Here is a 23837-nt window from a genome sequence, read left to right as displayed (position 1 = left end):
TTGTACATATTAATACTTGAATATGGCCTTGCTCACTCATACATCTCGCTAACTTGGGCAAGTGGCGTTTTATGCTAACACATTTGGGTTTTATATACCACTATTACATAATAGGGACTCTCATACCTTAATCATGAACACAATGCATGAGTTTTGTAATACAGTTATCAACTAAGGCAATATAGAAGAACGGTCTCCCACAATTGTTACAATTGAAAGAACGGTTTCATCAAGCAAAGTCGCGGGGAAATCCAAGAGGGTAACACATTGCTTGAATTAAAATCTACTGCAGGATAGGAAGGCTCATTCAAATTCGAAAAAGATGGATGAGCCAAAGGGATACTTCTGTTGAATGTTGAACCTGAAACCATTGTCGACAAAGGTGCTGATCCCAACTAAAAAGCCGAGTTCTACAGCAGCTCAGCAGATTGAAAAGAAACATGAAGAACTAAATTGTTATGCTTCAGAATTAAATTGAGCTGAGAGCAGCATTGGGAAGTTTTCAGGTAATCGTGGTGAGGTTATTATGTTCAATATAGTGCAAACAGATAACAATCTTTGATGCAGGGCTGTGATGAATTCTGTTTTCACCGAATTTAAAAAATGATACGGTCTTGGAATCTTATCGGTACAAAAAGCAGATTGCTAATGCTGTAGGATCGTAGAACTGAATTTGGAAAGAGTTCATACGCGGTCGGAGCGCGGAGGTCCAAGAGGTCATGGTTCGTATGACTCATATATGTAACTTAACTCGACGACCGGGTAGGAGCAATCGCGATATCTACACTGCCACCAAAAGATAAGTTATTTTAAACTTTTTCATCAGCAACCCGGAAACCATCAACTTCAATTTAACTAATTTAAGCTTTGTTTGGAGAAACTGATAACATAAACTTCTATTATATAAGTGCTTATACATTACCTCTAATGATAAAATGAATTCAAAGTTATCATAACATAATGTTATCATTATCAGGTAGATCCTGGATTGATGGAGGCCTCCCACCAGTAGATCCTGTTCGTGGCACTACTATTACATTGGTAACCCCATGAACATTCCTCTCCCTAGCCACATAGTCATCCACGTGCAAAGATGGTGGTTTGCTGGTATTTGGCTTGCGCTGTCGGAAGGAATCCCTACGTGTAGGACCAGAGGAAACAGTAGACGCTTCAGGATTAGAAGGGATTGTCTGGATATTCGCAGATGACCGGAGGCTGAACCCCACATATGTGCCCTAGCTGAAACTGAACAAAAAAGGGAAAGATGAAATTAGAGCATATTCTTAACATCCAAACCGCCCTGCACCATATAACAACCTTGCATACCAACACTAAACCAAACCGAAAACCACTTGCACACTAACTCCGCAAAACCGTACAATTCCTCCTGAACCGAAACCAATTACGCCAAATTCTAATCAGAATTCACAAAGCCAATAAGGCATACCTGCTGCAACACCTCCCATGTAAGTTCCATCTTCACGCTCCCAAACCACTTCCATCCTGCTGCAAACGACATCGAAAGCCAGTCCCACTCCCATGTTTTCTCAAGTTTCAAATATCAAAATTCAAGACACTATTTTCAAAGAGAAAATGAACTATCATTCAGCTAGAAAAAAATTAATTAAACTTTAGACCAAAATTAAGCCTTTAAAAACACAATCCATGTAAACATTAAGAAGCATCAGATCAGGACATCAAAAACTCAACCCTTTATTTCTTCAAATTTAGCCAAAAATGATATAAACAGCTGAGCATGCAGCAACACAAATTGATTATTTTTTAGAGTGTAACAATCCAAATCATATAGAACAGAGTTGAAGGAACAATGATAGCTTCTATTCAAGTGTCTCAAACTACCTAACAAACTTAAAATATTCTGTTGAATTTTATGACCAGCAAAATAAAGAAGCCTTCCTATTAGCATTTATCTACAAGTCACTAAACCTTTCAGGTTCCAATTCAGTTGTACAAATTAAAACCATACAAAAGTGAAAAATTGGAGATATAAAGCAGAAAACTGATGGTGTATCATTTTAAAAATATAACAGGAGTAAGATTTCTCAGTGTTTCATACACTTCAAAGTAACCCGTCTATGAGATCAACGATGAAAGTATTGAAAAGAAATAATACTTGAAGAACTCAAAGATGAGCAGCAAAAGAAAAATAAAAGTGCATACCATTTCAACTGCGTTCTCAAACAACTCTCTCGCTCTCTCCAATTGTGTCCTTCCATGTCTCTTCACAAATTTAGAGAGATATGTAACTCAAATATCAATAGCAAGTGGGTACTTAAAAATCTTCACTCCTCTTTCATAAACCTTAAAAGCATCTTCAAAGTAGTTGTTCTCCTGTATAAATCAAAATCAATTAACAATATGTCAATGAGCCAAAACCAGCAAAAGTAAAATCCAAAAGAGAGAGTGTACTAAAATAGGATTTTACTCCATACCTCTAGAAAGTATGCATAATTGATTATTACTTGTAGTGTGGCTATTTGTAAATTCAAAATTCGTTCATAAACTGCCTGAGTAGACTCCACATTACCTAGACTTTCCTCCAAATCAACATAAAACGTCCACAATCTCAAAGATTTATGAAGTCTCATCTGAACCAGTTGATTCCCGTCATATTGTACAATGGTATGATACTACAGAAAAGTGTAGGCAACAAATACTATAAATAACAAAATCATAAGGTAGAATGTAGGAGTTACAAACTCTTCATTACACTCTTCATTACATAACCATAACTGATGCTGAAGCTGAATGGAAAGAAGCATATAAAGTCTTCATTAGTTCTTTATGTAACACATAATTATGCAGCATAGAAGATGCATGGACAGAACTACCTTAATGCCAATTATGTAACACATCAATAGTGGAATATGGAAGAACATACCTTCATAAATCAACAGTCCACATGGCGCATCAAGAAGCAACACTTCCTACTCTCAGAATAAGCCACTTGGCAGCATGAGAGGAACTCTTCAAAAAGATAGAGTTTTCTTATATTATAGATATTGAAAATAATAATTTTATGTTCATTTTATTGGTCTCTTTTTAATTGAAAAAGTTGATTAAAAAGAGAAATTTGTTTCAACAAATACTGGCATGAAAGAGAAAGTTTTCCTGTAAAATTTTAAACTAAAAAATATGACCATTTTTTTCATAGGTGGTTCAAATGTGTTGAATGAAATTCTAAAAAATTGGGAAGATGTCTAGGAATGTGAAGGGAATATGATTTTATTAGAATTCTATGAGCAAGGAAACAAAAGTTCCTACTAAGAAGTTTGTTTCCCCTGGAAGAAAATTGGGTTTTTGATGGTGGACAATATATCTCAACATCCTGCTCGACATATGTACCCTCAATATAGAGGTTATAAGAACTCTTCTTGGAGATGTCATCACTGTGAAAGATATGACCATATAACGCCTACTACTATAGACTGTATGGCAGGGACGGAGCCAAAAATTTTAAATTGTGGGGGCAAAATTTATAAATTTGTTATACTAAAATTATAATATATTATTTATAAATGAAGGATAGAAAAACACTTAGAAAGGGGGGGTTTGAATAAGTGTAGCTTTAAAAACTTGACAGATAAAAATAAATTGCACAGTTATTTTTATCCTGGTTCGTTGTTAACTAAACTACTCCAGTCCACCCCCGCAGAGATGATTTACCTCAACCGAGGATTTAATCCACTAATCGCACGGATTACAATGGTTCTCCACTTAGTCCGCAACTAAGTCTTCTAGAGTATCCTGATCACAACCTGATCACTCCAGGAACAACTGCTTAGACACAAGCTAAGACTTTCTTAGAGTATCCTGACCACCACGTGATCACTCTAATTACAACTGCTTAGACACAAGCTAAGACTTCCTAGAGTATCCTGATCAACACTTGATCACTCTAGTTACTTACAAATTAATGTAATCAAATAAGAGTTTTACAATGCTTCTTAAAAGCTATAATCACAACAGTGATTTTTCTCTTAACGTTTAAGCTTAATCTCACTAATATATTACAACAGCAATGTAGTGAGCTTTGATGAAGATGAAGATTCTGAGCTTTGATTTGAACAGCGTTTCAGCAAGTTTTTCAGAGTAAGTTCGTTCAGGATCGTTGTTATTAACTATGCTTCTCATCAGAACTTCATATATATATAGGCGTTGGAGAAGATGACCGTTGAGTGCATTTAATGCTTTGCGTGTTCCGTACAGCATCGCATTTAATGTTATACGCTTTTGTCAACTACCTCGAGCCTTGTTCACGCTGTGTCTACTGACGTTGCCTTTAATAGCTTCTAACGTTCCTTTTGTCAGTCAGCGTAGCCTGCCACTTGTACTTTCTTATGATCTGATGTTTGTGAATACAACGTTTGAATATCATCAGAGTCAAACAGCTTGGTGCAAAGCATCTTCTGATCTTCTGACCTTGAAGTGCTTCTGAGCGTGATACCATCAGAACTTCAGTGCTTCTGCTTCTGATCTCATGTTCTTCTGATGCTTCCATAGACTCATGTTCTGATTCTACTTCGACCATCTTCTGATGTCTTGCCAGACCATGTTCTGATGTTGCATGCTGAACCTTCTGAGACAAAGCTTCTGAGCGCTGAATTATGCATACTCTTTATATATTTCCTGAAAAGGAAATTGCATTTGATTAGAGTACCATATTATCTTAAGCAAAATTCATATTATTGTTATCATCAAAACAAAGATAATTGATCAGAACAAATCTTGTTCTAACAATAAATAAATATTATAATTATTTTTTATAATTATTTAACATTTTAAAACTATTAATGGTTTTCTTATTTTTTATTTATTTATAACTATATAACATATTTTATCTTCACAAATCAATTGATATTTCTTAAGTCATTAAGTTTTCTTTAATTCTAAGAATATATAATCAAGAAAGATAAGATAAAAACATCCAGCATGTTCAAAGCTTTTTATGATTTGATATATTTTAAAATGAAATAAGTATTTAATGCAATATACTCTACCATTATTATTACTAAGGAAGTAGTATATTAGAATAGAGTTTTTAATTTAAGTGGGGGCATAGGCCTACATAGTCATACATGTAGCTCTGTCCCTGCTGTATGGATACCCTATTGAAAATGTACTCCAATAGTTATGTTACTTTTGGTAAAGATCTAGAGGAAAAATCAAGGGTATAGGCAAACTTGTAAGTTTGGGTTTCCCTTGCCTTGATAAGTATCAGTCAACTATGTGATCAAGGTGTGAATGTGAACTTCAACAAATTAGAATGCATTGTTACTAGCAAAAATCAAGATGTGTTAATGAAGCTTCAAGGTCCAAAGACAACTGCTACAAGTGGATATCTCAAAACAAGAATCAACCCTCAACATGCTTGATATCCAAGATAGATGAGACGAAACTATGTCACAAAAACCTTGGTTATCTCAACCTCATGGACATGAAGAAAATCATATCTGAAGAAGTTATCAAAGGATTCATTAATCCTATCTCTCCAAACCATGTGTACAAGTTGAAGAAAGTACTTTGATTAAAGCAAGCTCAAAGAGCTTGGTTTAAAAGATTAATTGAGTTCCTGATCAACAATGGATATAATAGATATGGAATAGATAAAACCCTATTTGTTAAGAATTATAAGGAAAACTCATGATAGCCCCTATTAATGTTGATGACATTGTTTTTGGTGGAATGTTAGATAAGATGGTGAAACATTTTGTTCTTCAAATGCAGTCTGAATTTGAGATGAGTTTTGCAGGAGAATCCGCCTACTTTCTTGGTATTAAAGTAAAGCAAATGGAAGACAATATCTTTGTATCTCAAAGCAAGTATACAAAGAGTATAGTGAAGAAATTTGGGCTTTAAAAGGCAAGTCACAAGAGAACTCCTGCTGCAACACATGTGAAATTAACCAAAGATGATTATAATGTTGATGTAGATCAAACTTATACATAAGCATAATTAGTAGTTTGTTATATCTCACAACAAGTAGGCCTGACATCACATTCTCTATAGGTTTTTGTGCTAGATACCAAGCTAAACCCAAGGCCAGTCATCTCACTAAAGTGAAGGAAATTATGAAGTACATAAATGAGACTTGTGACTATGTTATTCCTTATTCTCATGATACTAACTCAATACTAGTAGGATATTGTGATGTTGGCTAGGTTGGGAGTGCTAATGGTAGAAAAAGCACATGTGGTGGATATTTTTTTGTGGTAACAACTTAATCTCTTGGTTCGGAAAGAAGTAGAATTATGTCTCTTTATATACTACAGAAGGTGAGTACATTGTTGTAGGGAGCAGTTGCACCTAACTTTTTTGAATGAAACAAATGAGGAAAAATGACCATTGCAACACATAAAATGAGGAAAATCACTCTTAATTCAAATTTTCTCATAGGTACTCCATCCTCACACGCAAAAATAACATGTCATTATCTCTCTCTCTCTCTATTATTATTATACCACAAGTGTTCATCTTCATTTCTCTCAAGTTCCTCAAACCAGTTCAAAAATGAGTCGAAAAGCTAATGAAGCTAAAACTTCTAGACCCAAACTTGTTACCAATACATATGGGGTTAAAATGATAGGAGTAAATATGAGGGATAAAGCAACACCGAAGAAAACTTGGGTTCCTGAGTCAAGCAGCAAGCTTGGTGAACAAGATGTGATACACGATGATGTACCTCTTCAGATCTTTGTTCCAGTTGATGCTTCAACAAAAAGATCTAAGAATGTTGACTCGAAAAAGACAAAAACATATGAAAAGGTAAGTCCATCTGATAAAGACACCTTTGTGCACGATATTAGTGATAAGCTTGTTGATTTTGTGGCTAATGATGCTAATAGAACCCCTAAAAATATTGTTGATTCTACTGAAACCACTATTAATCCACATGTTGAACCATCTTGTAAAACATTTGTTGAACCTTATACTTAAACCACTTCTAATCCACATACTGGATAATCTCGTGAACCAACTGTTGATATACCTTTTCGATGCGTATCTAAATGATATCTTGAATGAAAGTGATGATTCTACTGAAAAGTTGAGGGATAAGGACGCTCAAAATGTAGAGCCTGAAGTTCAAGGTGAAAAGAATGTGGAAGCTGATAAGGATGATGACATTCCTATTGCCAACATAATGATGAGAATCATTGAGAATGTAACCAAGTCTCAAGACAATGATATAAATTTATGATTGATTATAAGCTTTAATGAATTATGCATAGTTGGATTATCATAGAACCATTTGACATTTGCATGACTTTTGTTTGAAGAAAAACAAAATGGTAAGTTGGGGGAAGCTGATAAGTGTCAAAATTATTTGTTTACAAAAACCCTTATTAACGTATATTACACTCGTCCCTAAATATAAGACCCCATAGGGAGATTACGTGAATTAAGAAAGTTGATGAAAGTATTAAATCTATTGACTATTTTGTGTAATTTTATAAGTTTATCTTTAGGAGAGAGAAATAATTAATGTGTATGTAATTGTATTAAAAGGTGAATTCTTATCTACCCAACTCAAAAAGTTGGGTAAAGTTACCCCCAATGTAAAATGTATTGGAAACATCAAATAATTGTATTATTTTATAATTAATTAAATATGTTAAAATTAAATGGGATCTTCTGATTGGTGGAAGGTACACTACCCAACTTTTTGAGATGGGTAGAGAAGTTGTCCCCTTATTAGAGATTGCAGAAAAAGATGTAATATAATTAAGGGGGTATGTTAGAAAAAAGAAATAATTAATGCACTTTAAAAGTTGAAGAGGATCTTATAAAAAAAGACAAAAAAAAAACGGTCTTATAATTAGGGACAGAGGTAGTATAACAAAAACTCATGAAAAACCCTCGGTAAGAATAATCGTCGTTAATGTTTTTTCACCTCTTTCTTAATCATCATTATAAATCTACTATGAGTAAGAGTAACTAATTTCTCTTTTGTATGGTTAGATCTAATTATCCAAATACGATGTATTCATTATGATCATGACGTTATATATCTTCTAATTTTTCATTAATATTGTTGATTATCCTCGTTTTACATGCTCGTTATACACTAAATTCTAAAGATGATTTTAAGTTTAACATTCACATACATTGTCAATGCTTAATGCTATCATATTGGTTAATCGGCTGAGAAATTGTTAATTAAGCAACACGATTGACATCACATCGTTGTTTACATAAACATCATACAAATAAAAATATGTGATAATATTAAGTATTGTCTAAAATATGTATAATTGTTCACGAGAATACACGAGGATATGATAATGAACTCTAACACAACCATCTCATTTCATTTGTTAACTTTATTTTCATTTATCGTCACTATAAACTAGTTCTTTAAACAAAAAACTTTGTCAACACGCTTATCTTAAAATCATTAAGATTATCGAACGGATTTAATATCGCAGCAGTCCCTATGGATATGATTCACAAAAATCCTTACTTTTATTCTCTCAACACAAATATCCAAAAATTGCTTGATGTTTAGCGATCATGTCAAATTTTACTTTCATATCATGAACACTTTTACTAAAAAGGGAATTCACCGAAACATGTGGGGCTTTAAAGGGGGAGGTGTGCTTAAAGTAAAATGGCTAAGGTCAAAAATTTAGAATCATATCACTTAGACCATTCAAAATTATGTCAAAATCAAAGTTCATACGATATATTTCGTTATCTCTTAATATATGATATTGTAACACCCAATATTAAAATAACATACATGGTAGCCTCTGGTAGCCTCTACTGCCGAGTACAAACCCACTTCACCAACTCTAATAGGTAAAAAGCCATCTTCCATTGAAGGTCTCATAAAGGATTTGCACCAAAAATGTCTTCAAGCGTCCTTCACAACTCGTTATCGAAACAAGTAAATGCTTCTTTTATGGTAATCAATCAACATATTCTTAAACCAAAATAAAATTTGGTGATACCCATACAAAATCGAAATAGAAGAAGCTTACTCAATAAATCTCTTAATTATGAAAGAAGATACATTAACTCAAGAACCTGTTAGCTATCTTTATGGATAACTATTCAATAAAATCTCCATCTCCACTAAGAGTCCCTCCAAGACATTTCACCGCAAACATTGACCTTCCAAAGTATAAAGAGAACATCCCCACACAAACACCATGACAAAAATTTCACGAATTTAGTTTTAATTTAGTTTGGATTTTATAACCCATGGCTGGAATATTAATGTGAGAGCATACTCCTTGATTGTTAGCAACTGGCTGTCTTTACAATATATTAAGAATGAAAAAATTACTATCATGAATCACCAATAACTGCTACAACACGAGTTCAATATTGGAACTCAATAGAACATGAATTCAAAAAATTACTACCTTATATTTGATAAACCAAAAAAAGCCTTGAGAAAAGAACAATATGATGTGATTAAGCAGTATAAAACATTCTAAGACTTTGAAGTCAAATTCCTAAACAAAAACCTTCATGCTAAACAAAGACCACGTCTTCCTTATGATTAGGTGAAAAATCAAAACATTATACAAATTGCAGATAGCTTCATACATCATATTTCACAACAGGGTATGTGATTAAGCACTATTAAACATTTTAAGATTTTGAAGTCAAATTCCTAAACAAGAACCTTCATGCTAAACAAGGTCCGAATCTTCCTTATCATAAGGTGATAAATTAGAACCGTGTACATATTGTAGATAGCTTCAATACATCATTTCTTTCATCATGGTCATCACAAATAATTTAGGAAGTGTCTTAATTTTAAAATATGACTCACAATCAAATGAAATACAAAATAGTAAAAAAAAAAACTCCTCCTTCATTTAATTTAAAAATAACATTAAAAAATAACAAAATATAAATTATTTATAAATATTATCGAAAAAGTTTAACTCATAAATATGATAAAGGTCTAATGTCTTATTACTTTTGTTTCTAGTGCCTAATTTCAGTTTTGTATGAGGATGAAGTTTGGTGTATTTTTGAGTTGCTTTATCTTTCAAATATTCTGAGGACGGTGATAAAAAATTTAATTTAAGGGCAACTATCCAATTTTTGATTTTGCCAATTCTTTTGCCTATGCAGTTAACAATTTCATTTCTTGAATGCTCTTGGATTGTATTTTTATCATGTGTTGTTGCTTTAATTGTTACTTCAAGATTTGACGCATTAGTTACATTTTCTTGGCTAATGCTTGTTTCAATTTTGTGGGTTGCTCTTTCTTTTTTGTATTTTGTTGTATTAAGCTCTTGTGGAGTTTTTATCTTTGTTGTTGAGATATGGCCTAATTAATACCACTATGTTGTATACCTTGTAATTTTTAACTCCTTGTTTGGACTATAATAACCATGTCGTGCCTCTTGGTTCAAGAAAAAATTGAATGCTATATATATAGAACTATAATTTCTTTGTATTTTGTTAATTTTTATCTTATACCTCACTGTCTTAATCAGTCATTTATTAGATATTTGAATGCAAGCTTTGTTTAGATTTAGATCTACTCTTTTTCTCCTTCTAAATTCCGTTATTTCATGTTCGAAAGTTAATAATCTGCATGAGAATAAAATAAGTGTAACAAAGATAAAGATGTTGTGTTGGATGTGGTAAAACTAGACAAAATAAGATTAGAAATGACAATATTGAGGAGAATTTGGGATTCAAAATAACTAAAAGTTAGATATAAATGTTAGATATAAGAGTTAGATATAAATGAAGATACTTTTTCCAGATCTTCATTTATATCTAACTTTTTGACTCCCCTTCATCTGATCTTAATTTACCTCTAAATGTTATTGTAATGTTTTGTCATAAGTTGATCGATTTAATTCTCTTTACATTTTATTGACAAATTCTTATTTTTTATTTACTTTGTATATTAATTTTTATTAAAATATTATATCCCATAAAAGTATTAGTTCCTGCACAGGGTACCGTACTTGTATGCATCATAGCTTCCCATTGATAATGTGATTTGTTTTATTTTACTTTTGAGATTGTATTTTAGGATGGTTGATTTATTAAAATTTATGTAATGAGATTTATTGAATTATAGGAAATCTGTTGTTAAAATAATTAGTTGAATAAAAAACAGATTGGAGCCAAAAAAATGGTTAAAAAAACAGATTGGAGCAAAAAAAATGGTTAAAAAAACAGGTTTGAACTAAAAACCAAACCAAACAAAAAAAAAGGTTTTAGAACCCGTTCACAACAAAAACTGGTTTTTTTGTTATGAACTGGTTTTAAATTGAACCAAAGCGGTTTTGGAAAAGTAAATCGGTTTTTATTGAAACGGTTATAATGCTGAACTAAACCATATATCTGATTTAAGTTGGTTTGGTTTTAAAACGATGCACACCCCTACCTGTCATTCTTGTCGGTGTACTCGGAAATAAAGTTCTGCAAGTCTTCCTGGGACAACAAGGTTTTTCTGCCATTGCCACCTGTCTTAACGTATGGTTGGGCCATTTTCCCGAAGAACTGCATCCAACATATAAGAAATTGGTCATTATGCAACAATATATTATCACATATTCTTATCAACATGCAAATATAATAATAAACATGATTGATGCAGAAAGAATCTGTTTGAGTTCAAAACTGGTAAACAGGCCACATGAATCATACAGCTTACCATGTCGAAACACATTAGTGAAGCCCCTAAACCTAAGTAGGGGTGATCGCGGTGCGGTTTGGGCGGTTTTGACGAAAAAAATCATCCGAACCGCAAGAGAAAAAATCGTGCGGTTTGGTTTGGTTCGGTTGGCTTTTAAAAAAAATCCGAACCAAACCAAACCAAACTAATGCGGTTTGGTTCGGTTTTTTACAAATATTTTATTGAACAATACATACATATAGATGACAACATAACTTTGTATTTAGACATTCATACACTATCAAATAACAACAAAACTCGTCATGTTTTGACAACAACTTTCTATTTAATATGTAAAAGTTAAATTAGACAAAAGTTAAATAATAAACATAAAATAATATTATAAAACAATATAAAAATTATTAGAAATGAAACAAAAAAATAGAAGAGAGGAGAGATTAGTGAAGGTGAAAAAGAAAAAACAAAAGAGTTGAGAGATTAGAGAAGAAGATGTGCGATTAAAATGAATCTGAAATAGGGAACATTTGCATAAAAATAAGAAGGTAAAAAAGAAAGAATATAAGAGAGTAGAGATTATAGAAAAAGAGGGAAGATGTATGTGGCAAAGAAGGCGTGATAATACTATTAGAGATTTGAAAAGATCGGGACTAAAATCATATGTGTAAGGACGAGAAAATTGTTCTTAATCATAAGGCTAAGGTATAATACATATAAGTTTGGGTTGGATGTGAGTTAAGTAAAAGTTAGGTTGTAACATAATGCGGTTTGATTCGGTTTGGTTCGGTTTACAAAATACAAACCGCAAACCGAACCGAACCGTGCGGTTTTATTAAAATATGACCCAAACTAATCCGAACTAAATGCGGTTTTTTGCGGTTTCGGTTTGGTTTGGTTTGGTTTGCGGTTTTCTATTGGGTTGGTTTGGTTTTGAGCACCCCTAAACCTAAGAATATTTTGTTTGATTTCTTAAAACCAAACACAAGATGGCCCTATATAGTTTCCACGTGATTCCAGGTATAACGCAGTGCAAGTAACTACAATATTCAAACTAAAGCTATGAAGAAACACCTTGCGTGCTGTACTCACAGCCATGTCTGTGCTCAAGTTCAGGTGGTGTAAATGAGAGAGTATCCAATCAGGCATTTTGGAATGGTATTTAACACAGTTATACCTGCATAAAAGTAATAACCAACCGTGTCTTTACTACCATAATGAAGCTGAAACCGAGTAACTGGTACATTCGTCACAACAAGTAGGCATGCTTAGTACATGTAAATCTAGTATCATGCCGTATATTTTTGGAAAACGTAGAAGTCGAACCCCAAGTTATATGAAATATGTAAGGAAATTATATATATATATATATATATATATATATATATATATATATATATATATATATATATATATATATATATATATATATATATATATCCCAAATAACAGAAATATTTTAGGTACCATATATGCTACTCACTTTTTTCAAAGTTTAAATCAATTATTTCTGATAATGAGTAGAATCTACAACAATAATATCAGATATTTGCAGAAAAGATCATATAGACACTAACCTTGAGTCTGCAAAAATCACCATCCCGTAATCAGCTTTTGAACGGACTACACAGCCCACACATTGTGCAGCTTGTCTCTGATTACGCAAAAAACTAATGTTACCCAGACTTCTGGTTTCACAATGTTTAGCAATCAAATTTACACAAAGGGGAAAAGAGAGTCTGACCAAGGCATCAAAAGTTAGAAAATCTGTTTTATCTTTAAAAGTCTCCCTTAGATATTCTAGGCGTGCTTGCAAAATCCTGAAACACTATAGTAAGTTCTGCAACCAGCAATCTAACTTCCACAGTTTGAACAAGAAAAAAAGAAAGATATACAGTAGTTCTAATCATCCTTATTCCAAAATGTAATTTAACAGAACTCACTTGCTTGATGTATACTGAAAAGGAATACCAAACATGATTACTAGACGGCCATAATGATGATGAAAATCTACACCTTTCGCAACATTTCCTCTGCAACAAGTACAATATATTCTTAGCCTGAGATGAAGTTGACTCCATCATCAAGATATTAGAGAGTAATACATTATGAAAATATGGTAGAGCCAATTTCCCTAAGATTGCTCGGCCATGTGAAAAGTGTGAATAGGAATTAGTTTAAATGTATTTATTTATTAGAAAGAGAAAAGATAGATGAACTTTTGTATTTCAGTTACAACTCTTTGTTGTAGATCTGTAAAGTTAGTTACAAAAGATGCACAGCTTGCTTTATATAGAGTCAAGCAGTGACCTGCTGTAGCAGGTAGCCCTGATTACAATTGCCAGGTGTCAGTCTAAACTGACTGGCTTACTTTTACAATGCTATGCTACTGAATACTCTAATACCCCCCCCACAAACTCATGGGGAGCTAGCAACCCTGAGTTTGTGTCTAAATTCCAGAAATTTAGGAGAGGAGAGAGGTTTTGTAAGGACATCTGCAATTTGATCTACTCCTGGAATGTGAGCAACAGAGATCTTCTTGGCCAGCACCTTCTCTCTGACAAAGAAAAGGTCAATTTCCATGTGTTTGGTACGAGTGTGCATGATAGGATTGTGAGCCAGTAGAACAGCTGACTGATTATCACACAAGACAACAGGTTGTAGAGTGGAGATACCAAGCTCAGTGAACAAGGTTTGCAGCCATAGTAAATCAGCAGTAGCTTGGGCAAGGCTCCTGTACTCAGCTTCAGTGCTGGATCTAGCAACCACTGGCTGTTTCTTGGACCACCATGAGATCAAATTATTGCCAAAGTAAATAGCAGCACCTGAGGTGCTCCTTCTATCATCTGGATCTGAAGCCCAATCTGCATCACAAAAGACTCTAATGGAGGGCAGCTGAGTGGAAGGCAGAGCAGACAGTTGTAAACCAAAGTTGAGAGTACCCTTGAGATATCTGAGGATTCTTTTCACTGCAACCCAATGAGCCTCAAGTGGGTGAGCCATAAACTGGCAAACTTTGTTGACAGAATAGGCTATGTCAGGTCTGGTAATGGTGGCATATTGGAGGGCCCCTACAACAGACCTGTACATGAAGGGATCCTGAAGAGCAGAAGAACCAGCCTTAGTGAGCTTGCAAGAGGTTTGCATAGGAGAGTTGACAGGACTGCAATCAGTCATTTTGGTTCTGTGGAGCAAGTCCCTGATGTATTTGGCCTGTGTGAGGAGCATGGAGCCATTAGAAGCATGTTTGACCTCTATGCCCAGAAAATAATCCAAGGCACCAAGATGTTTGAGAGAGAAGGAGGAATTGAGCTTGGTAATGACATCTTGAAGCAAATGTGAGTTGCTGCCAGTGATGATAATATCATCAACATATACCAAGAGATAAATGGTATCCTTGTGAGACTTAAAGACAAAGAGAGAAGGGTCACACTTGCTAGGTTTGAAGTGAAGCTGAAGCAAGGCTTGTTGCAATCTCTCAAACCATTGTCTAGGGGCCTGTTTGAGACCATAGAGGGCCTTGTGCAGCTTGCAAACTAGAGAGGAGTCAGACTGAACAAACCCAGAGGGCTGTTCCATGTAAACCTCTTCAGTAAGAAGACCATTCAGAAATGCATTGTTGACATCCAATTGCTGAATGGACCAATGCCTTGATAAAGCCACAGTGAGAATGAGTCTAATGGTGATGGGTTTGACCACAGGGGAGAATGTTTCATTGTAATCAAACCCCTGTTTCTGGTGAAACCCCTTGGCCACAAGTCGTGCCTTATACCTGTTAACTGTCCCATCAGGATTCTCCTTGATCCTGAACACCCATTTACACCCAATAGGTTGTCTGTTGGGAGGTAGAGGTACCAGGGACCAGGTCTTGTTTTTGCATAAGGCATCATATTCAGCCTGCATTGCACACCTCCACTTGTCATCAGCAAGGGCCTGTTTAACTGTTTTGGGCTCAGACTGTGTGAGCAACAGAGAAGGTTGAAGCCTTGGTTGAACAAAGCCTGATTTGGCTCTAGTAATCATCTGATGATGATTATTTGGCTTCTGCACAACAGGGACAGCATTGAGAGGGATAGAAGAAGAAGAATCAGCACCTGTAGACATAGAAGGAGAGGATGCTGAAGTAGCAGTAGGGGATGTAGAGGTTAGAGAATTGGACAGGTCATTAGAGGGTGACAGATTATTTGTAGGAGGAGGTGAGGGAGTGGATGTATCTGTGGAAGAAGAATTAGAGGATTTTGAGGAAGAGAAGGGTACAGCTGTAATGGGATTAGGCATGGGTAAGGGAGAGGCTGCACTAGGAGGCAGCAGATGGTGCAGAGATGAAATAGAGGAAGATTTAGGTGTAGATGATGTAGAAGTGGTGGAAGGGTTAGGGAAGAGTTCCAGAAAAGGAAACCTGGACTCATTAAACAGGACATCCTTGGAGATGTATAACTTTCCAGTGGGAGACAAGCATTTATACCCTTTGTGTGAAGCTGAATACCCCAAGAAAAGGCACTCATGAGACCTGAACTCCAGCTTGTGGGCATTGTATGGTCTGAGAAGAGGAAAGCAGGCACAACCAAACACCTTCAGAAACTTGTAATCAGGAGAGGACTTGAATAATAGTGTGTAAGGTACCTGAAACTTAACAGATGCAGATGGAAGTCTGTTAATGAGATAAACAGCAGTACAGAAGGCAAAGTCCCAGTAAGAAATAGGCAGAGAAGCATGACTCAGCAGAGTTAGACCCAAGTCAACAATATGTCTATGCTTCCTCTCCACCACTCCATTTTGATGGTGTGTATGAGGGCAAATAATTCTGTGTTGTATACCAAGTTCAGCAAGAAATTTGGAGAAAGGTCTGAATTCTCCACCCCAATCAGACTGAATAGCCTTGATGGGGAAGCCAAGCTGCAATTCAACAAGTGCCTTAAACTGTTTAAAGACACTAAGGGCTTCAGCTTTGGTCTTAAGCAGATAGAGCCAAGTAAACTTGGAAAAGGCATCTACAAATGAGATATAGTATTTGAACCCTTGAGTGGAAGATTGGGGTGAAGGACCCCAAAGATCACAATATAACAGTTCAAGAGGAGACTTATAGACAGTATGAGAAAGAGGAGAATGTAGTTTGTGAGCTTTGCCAACACAACAAGCAGTACAAAAGAAATCATGCATTTTATTATGAATAGGAATATTACAATTCTTCAATACAAGTTTAAGAGTATTGACATTGGGATGGCCTAATCTTAGGTGCCATATATTGGACAAAGAAGAAGATACAGCAGTAGCATTAATGCTAGGTACAACATTATTAGAACTGACTAAAGACTTAGCAGACTTGGAAACAGCAAGATGAGGAAATTCATATAAGCCATCTGAGCCAACTTTGCCAACTAGAAGAACATCATTGGACACCTGAGATTTGACAAGGCAAGAGTCAGCAGTAAAGAGAAAGTAAACATGATTATCTTTGCAGAATTGGCTAACACTTATTAAGTTTTTAGTAATTGAAGGCACATGTAAAAGATGATTGAGAGAAAGAGATGTGTGAGGTTGACAAGTAGAAGAAAAGGTACTAGAGCCAGTGGAGGAAATTGGCAGACCTTGACCATTTCCTACAAAGATCTGGTCATGTCCCTCACAAGGAGCTTGTTGCTGAATATTGGCAGCATCATTTGTGACATGGAATGAGGCACCTGAGTCAGGATACCAGGTGGCAGCAGCTTGAACAGGAGCAGCTTGGACAGGTGCAGCATTGACAACAAAAGTGCTAGGAGTGTATGCATAAGCAGTTGGCCTGGCTTGAGCAGTAGCAGTAGGTCTTATCCACACATTAGCAGGACTTTGAGCATAGGCAACCTGAGGAGTGGACCATGGAGCTGAAGCATAAGGAGTGTTGGCATATGCACCTTGAGGCTGAAACTGTTGGTTGAACCTGTGCCAACAATTCAAGGCAGAATGTCCAACCTTAGAGCAAAGCTGACACTGAACACCAGAGATTCTGCCACCTCTACCTCTGCCACCTCTACCACCTCTATTAGACCTTCCTCCTCTGAAGGAAGCATAGTCAGGTTCAGTCGAAGATGTAGCAGGAGCAGCAGAAGGAATGTCAGGCTTGGACACATCAGGTGAAGTTGATGAAGTTTGAGTAGGAGCATGAGTGAGGTTCAGAGAGGCAATGTCTGGAGTAGTGTGCTTCTTGAACTTGTTCAATCTTAACTCATGAGCAATAAGCAGGATCTCAACTTCATCCAAATCCATATCTCCAAACTTACTTTCTACAACAGAAACAACAGAGGCATACTCACTTGGTAATCCTTCAAGAATGACGTCAATGTGATGCGTAACTGGAACAGGATCTCCAATCGAGGCTAGGGCATCAACGATCGTGCGAATCTTCAACAGATAATCAGAAATAGACTGTGAATCGAGCATCGCAGCACGTAGTTCCACACGGAGTTGGCGTGCACGCGCGCGAGTTTGCTTCTGAAAGTAATTGAACAAGCGATCCCAAAGTTGATGAGAATGAGTGCAACCGAGAACTCTGGACATGATGTCGCTCGATAACGTTGATTGAAGCCACGATAACAGCAACTGATCCTTCTGAAGCCACGACGCATACGCTGGATTGACGGAACCGGAGCGACGATCATCGTCGGAGAGAAACTTTGACGGAATCCGAGGACAGACGACGAGATCGGTGAGATTGTGCGCGTTGATGTACGGCTCCACTTGTTGGCGCCATAGATGAAAGTTCTTTTCATCAAGTTTGTAAGCGATCTTCAGTGCGAACTGAAGACGACGAGATTCATCCACCACCGCCGCCGGCGGCGGAGTAGAAGACGGTGTAACTTGAGCGGAAGACGGTGATCCTGACGGTGAGGCTCTGATACCATGTTAAGAAACGTGGTTGGGCCTAACTCAACCATACAAAACCGGCTTGTAGGGTGAGGATTGCCCCCACTTATAAGGACATGTTCAGGCCATATATTGTCCGATGTGGGACTCTTAACACACCCCCTCACGCCCAGGACTAGACAACTGGAGCGTGGAAATAAATGGTGGGTGGCCCGATAGCGGAAACCATAGAAGGTGGCCCACCGGATCTTAAACGAGGCTCTGATACCATATTAGAAAGAGAAAAGATAGATGAACTTTTGTATTTCAGTTACAACTCTTTGTTGTAGATCTGTAAAGTTAGTTACAAAAGATGCACAGCTTGCTTTATATAGAGTCAAGCAGTGACCTGCTGTAGCAGGTAGCCCTGATTACAATTGCCAGGTGTCAGTCTAAACTGACTGGCTTACTTTTACAATGCTATGCTACTGAATACTCTAATATTATTTAGTGTAATTACCGATATAGCCCTGTAACCTTTATATATACGAGAAATAATAATGAGAAAAGTATGAAGCCAAGAATTATTGACATGGTATCAGTAGGTTTTCGATCAAACCTGTGAGTCTTAGGTTAATCTTGGCTTTATTCAGCGACACCCCACTGGGTCGCTCTTGAAATCATCTCGGTAGATCTCGTTTCTCGGTAATTGAAATCATCTCGGTTCTCGGTAATCTCTTCCAAGATTGCGATTCTAATCTTTGGTGCTTACAATTGTGTTTCTGGTAGTGCTCATAAGTTACAATTTTGTTATTCCTCCTTGTTTGCAAATCGTGTTTGCTTTGATCGTGTTCTCGTATCGGTGTCGGCAAGTATTCTGAATTAGGGTTTTGATTTGGTGTCGGCAAGTATTCTGAATTAGGGTTTTGATTTGGTGTCGGCGAGTATCCTGAATTAGGGTTTTGATTTGGTGTCGGCGAGTATCCTGAATTGGGGTGTTGATTTGGTGTCGGCAAGTATTCTTCAGTGTTCTGTTGGTGTTTCTTGTTTCACGTTAACAAAATTGTTACGTTAACAAAATTGTTCTCAAGTCATCTCTGATATTATGACTTCCGAAAAAGAGAGAGATCATATTTGTGTTCGTTTTACCGATATAGCCCTGTAACCTTTATATATACGAGAAATAATAATGAGAAAAGTATGAAGCCAAGAATTATTGACAAAAAGAAGATAATTCTACCCTAAGGAAAGAATTAATTATCTTGAACAGGAGGTTCAGTTTTCAAACACAGGAACACTACAGGAAATTTTGTAATAACTAGGCTAATATATGAAAACTATTGTATATTTGTTTCACTTATCTTACCTCGCAACTGTAAAAAAGATAGCGCCTCTTCCACAATCACAAGCTTTGCGGTAGTTGTAAAGAGCCAATGTTGTTTCTACCACATCTTGAGTCTCAAAAAAGACAAGTTTACACTGATTTATTTCCTGCAAAATATATGATTTTAGCAACATGAAACTATGTAACAGACACTATTGGTAAAAGGAATGTGGAAGTCAAAGAATTTAACTAGTTGACTCGCCTCCATAATTCCAATTTCCTTCCAGCTTTGGATTATATCCTCCATATACGAGTAACTGTGGAAGAAACATACAATCCCATCCGGAACAACGGATGCCATCTCCAATAAGAGCTTTCCATAATTCCTTACTCCGGCGAGATCACTTATCACATCAAATTTGGTACTTACTGGGAGCTGATCACTGAGACAACAAACCAATTAAACAGTAAAAGAAAACAAAAGAGAAATTGAAGGATCTAACATAAAATGAAAGCAAGTGTTGAAAGTGCATTAACGAGATTTAGTGGAAATACCTTCCACGGGTAAGGATTACAGGGCATATGGAATTTCTTGGTAAGGACATTGTAAAACTTCGACTCACAACAGGCTTAAAATTTAGAAGACGAGGGTACAAAGTTATAGGCTTTAATGTGCCAGATGTAATCACAACAGACTGAAATCGCTCAAGAACAGGTCTTATGGCAAGAGATGCATCATGGCAACAAAGCTGAAATGTCATCGGTAAAGAAAAATTAGAAACATATATACTAGAAACATTGAAAATATACAAATCTCGCATAGAATAAAACTAACTTAAATGATTAAACAGTAATGAAGTAAATACAAATCAAAACATCAGTGCTAACCTGCAATACAAGATCAGAAATATCAGGCTTTCTCTCGTCAGAAATAGCAGGCTTTCTCTCGTCAAAAGGTTCTATTATAATGGAAAAACCACGAGCATACGTGCTCACAAGTGTGGCAAAATCACATATCGTTTGGACATCAAGGAACTTATCAGTGTCTGTAATTTCCAATGTCATCATTAATGATTGAAGACGGACAGAACAGAACTTCAACGTTTTTGCGTTAATTCCAGCCTCGATAAGAATAGAGGAAACAAAGCTAACAGGGTTTTCCGTCTTCACATTCTTAGTTTCCAAGCACCACTCAAGGTACAGAAGTAAGCTATGCAAAACCAGCATAAAGTGCTTAGCCTGACGAATATTGCCCGGTACGACCTCATTTAGCACATCATCTGGCAAGGTTGGACTTGCAAGCCAACCATCCGTAGCTATGTAAGGTAAATAAGTTTTTGTTAGTAAAGATTGGATACAACATTAAGAAATGTAACAAAATTGACATGATACATACCAGGAAGATCTTCTCTTACAGCCAAACCCTCCACAAGCCTGTTGTATTCAGCACGGAGTCTCTTTGGATCTGTGGCCCGGATCCTTCTCACCCATTCAAATATTAAAGAGTAGGAATACGAATTTTGATAATGGGAACAAATGGAAAATTCAGCAAGACTAGAACTTAAAAGGGAAAGGCAGGGCAATTTCAACTTTCAAGTAACCTAAAGGAAAAAAGCAGGCCCTTTTAAAATTCATTACTCTTACAAATCCACCAAAGTATTTAGTTTAAATACACTTTCGCTCCCTCTGGTCTTACTTAAATAATTTCGGCCCTTCCATAATTTTTTAACCTATTTTAGTCTCTCAATTTTTTATTTGTTACAATTATGTTCCTCTATCCATTTTCCATTTTTAAAACTTATTTAACACTCTCAAATTCTCACAAACAATCAATACGATCCATTTATGGGATTGATCACTCCCAACGCGTGTTTCTTTGCGCACCTGCCAATGATTGAACTCCCGGTTAAATAGTTAAAGGACTCTATCTACCACTTGTGCCACACCAAATTGAATTATAGTTCTAAGCATTTCTTTATTTAGAACTCAATAGTTAAAATATAAGAGGAGAAAGCTATAATATGCACATACTTGTCAATTTCTTGAAGCATCCTTTTTATATTTTTTTTAGCACCATCAATAGTCTGCCTCCTCACACTCACACTGAGTGCGTCCATACAAAAATCATCAATATTATGAGCTTCATCAAATACCACAACGGATTCTTTCTGCATTTCTTTGGAGATAATTGCAGCCACCTTTGGATCAAGCAAATATTGATAGGTATACACCACCACATTGGCAAACTGCACCGTACGTCGTGCCAAAAAGTAAGGACACCACCCTTTCTCCTTTCCAAACACTTTTAGATCCTACATTCAAGGTTTACAATCAGATTCAAACATTTTAAAAGTTCGGTTAACATCAAAACACAAAACCACAAAGAACATATAAAAATGAATAAGATCAAAATTAAATCATCCACATCAACCCTTTGAACATCTTAAGTCTTAAAACTAGGGAATAACCAGAACAGTACAATATCACAAATTTCATCAAACTCAAATCCACTAAGAATATACACAATGGACATCATCAAAATCAATTCTTACAATGACTTTATACACATTTGAGAATAACACAGCATCCAAAGCCTATAAAAACCCAGCAATCAAACCAACAAAAAACTCAAATTCCAATTACCTGCAAAGTATAAACTCCAGGAGGCAAAGCAGCAGCGACGTCATCCCTTTCATACTGCTCAAAAAACTCACACCTAGGAACAGTCATGCCCTCTACAGCCCTTGCCTTAACCCAACTAGCCGTCAATTTCCTACATCCAGTCTCAACTGAATCACAATTCTCAGCAGCCAGAACGCCATTATTAACACAAAGATTCTTCTTCGAAGAGAATCCGAGCGCGAGCATCTTATCAACGGGACCATTACACTTAACCATATAAGCATGAAGTAGTCGAAGCTCGACAAGAGTCTTTTCCATCTCGTGAACCGTTCGGGTGCAGAAAATAAGCTTTCGCGGGGATTGAGCTTTCGAAAGTATGTAGCTTATGATTAGTGAGAGTAATGCGATTGTTTTTCCTGTTCCTGGCGGCATTTCGAGTAAACAATGTCCTTTTTCATCTAGGGTTCGTTTTAATTCAATCATGTATGACAATTGTTCTGGGTATATGTAGTCGTGTGGGAAATACACTGTTAATTCTTCAATCGTGAACTTCATTTCAAAGAACAAACCTGAGAAATCTCGGAATGGAAATAGCGAAATGAACCAAATCAGTGACGATTCTTGATCTACAACACAATCAATACACAGTGAAAAAACAAGAAAAGCAACAAGACTCAACACAGAACCATAACTACCAAAGTAATGAATGACAACAGACCTCAACAGCAGATTACGGAGGCGGCGTCGGCGGCGATGACGGCGTCAATGATAAACCACTGAAACTATCTTTTTTTTTCTTTCTTTTAAGCAAAAGAAAAACCGTTGAATCTATTCATATTCGCGCGCGATATCTTTTAATATTTGATTTTTTTTACTCAAAATCTAATAGATTTAATATTTTTTAAATAAGTGTAATATTTTATTTTTATGGAAAAGATTGTCCCAAACTCACAATAGGAAAACTTGCAAATGAATAGATCAATTGAATTAAAATAAGTAATAATTTCCCATTTTTTAATAATTCCAACTAAATTATTAAGCTTATATTAGTTGGAATCAGAATAACACATACTAACACATGAGCTTTTTAATGCCACCAAGTGTTTAGACCATACACATTATATGATGTCATCTGCTTAGCATGAAGTATGCTGAAATAATCAATATTATCCATCAAATTGTAAATCCAAACACCATTAACATTTTAAATCAGTCCTTCAAAACTCGAGATGCCAAATTTACCAAGGCTACTACCATCAACATTAAGATCATATTACTATCTTTGAATGTATTCCACATGATTGTTCTCGATGGATGATACAAATTATGCTTGAGAAAAAACTTAGCTAATAGATTAACATAATTCACTATGATAAATTTCAAAGTACAGGAAGATATCACTTCATTCATAAGACTTTGTTTGTTCCTAACACG

The 23837-nt window shown here is 35.8% G+C and overlaps 2 protein-coding genes across 3 annotated transcripts; both read right to left on the bottom strand.

The window, feature by feature from the left end:
- Positions 1-943: 943 nt before the first annotated feature.
- On the bottom strand, positions 944-2735 carry LOC131633411 (uncharacterized). 2 transcript variants are annotated; one of them, XR_009293318.1, is made up of 4 exons: positions 2454-2735; positions 2182-2352; positions 1448-1546; positions 944-1245 (listed from the first exon to the last, which is right to left on the bottom strand). XR_009293318.1 is itself a non-coding variant. In XM_058904124.1 (2 exons), the coding sequence occupies exons 1-2, from the start codon at positions 1539-1541 to the stop codon at positions 1034-1036; spliced, it is 306 nt and encodes a 101-aa protein (XP_058760107.1). In that variant the 5' UTR covers positions 1542-1582; the 3' UTR covers positions 946-1033. The 2 variants fall into 2 exon arrangements, 1 of the variants encoding a protein (XP_058760107.1); XM_058904124.1 differs by lacking the exons at positions 2182-2352; positions 2454-2735 and having other exon boundaries at positions 946-1245; positions 1448-1582.
- A 6939-nt stretch (positions 2736-9674) lies between these two features.
- Positions 9675-22962, bottom strand: LOC131633413 (general transcription and DNA repair factor IIH helicase subunit XPD-like). Its single transcript, XM_058904125.1, has 12 exons — positions 22425-22962; positions 21813-22093; positions 21178-21260; positions 20670-21097; positions 20337-20530; positions 20044-20224; positions 19824-19948; positions 13579-13668; positions 13380-13455; positions 13213-13289; positions 12710-12812; positions 9675-11505 (listed from the first exon to the last, which is right to left on the bottom strand). Exons 1-12 carry the CDS (start codon positions 22956-22958, stop codon positions 11386-11388), a joined length of 2292 nt encoding a protein of 763 aa, XP_058760108.1. The 5' UTR covers positions 22959-22962; the 3' UTR covers positions 9675-11385.
- Between the last annotated feature and the right edge of the window lie 875 nt (positions 22963-23837).

This window comes from Vicia villosa, unplaced genomic scaffold (assembly GCF_029867415.1).
Source record: "Vicia villosa cultivar HV-30 ecotype Madison, WI unplaced genomic scaffold, Vvil1.0 ctg.001122F_1_1, whole genome shotgun sequence".
Lineage (NCBI taxonomy): Eukaryota > Viridiplantae > Streptophyta > Magnoliopsida > Fabales > Fabaceae > Vicia > Vicia villosa.
Note: the sequence above shows the minus strand (reverse complement) of the source record. Positions and strands in the feature narration are given on the sequence as shown.

Excerpts from the sequence above, each read along its gene's own strand:
- LOC131633411 (XM_058904124.1), bottom strand. The coding sequence starts at position 1,541 with ATGGGAGTGGGACTGGCTTTCGATGTCGTTTGCAGCAGGATGGAAGTG. Across the intron at positions 1,246-1,447 it reads CATGGGAGGTGTTGCAGCAG|TTTCAGCTAGGGCACATATG; the intron begins GTATGCCTTATT and ends TTTTTTGTTCAG.
- LOC131633413 (XM_058904125.1), bottom strand. The coding sequence starts at position 22,958 with ATGAAGTTCACGATTGAAGAATTAACAGTGTATTTCCCACACGACTAC. Across the intron at positions 13,456-13,578 it reads TTTCAGTATACATCAAGCAA|GATTTTGCAAGCACGCCTAG; the intron begins GTGAGTTCTGTT and ends ATAGTGTTTCAG. Across the intron at positions 11,506-12,709 it reads CTGTGAGTACAGCACGCAAG|TTCTTCGGGAAAATGGCCCA; the intron begins GTGTTTCTTCAT and ends TGTTGGATGCAG.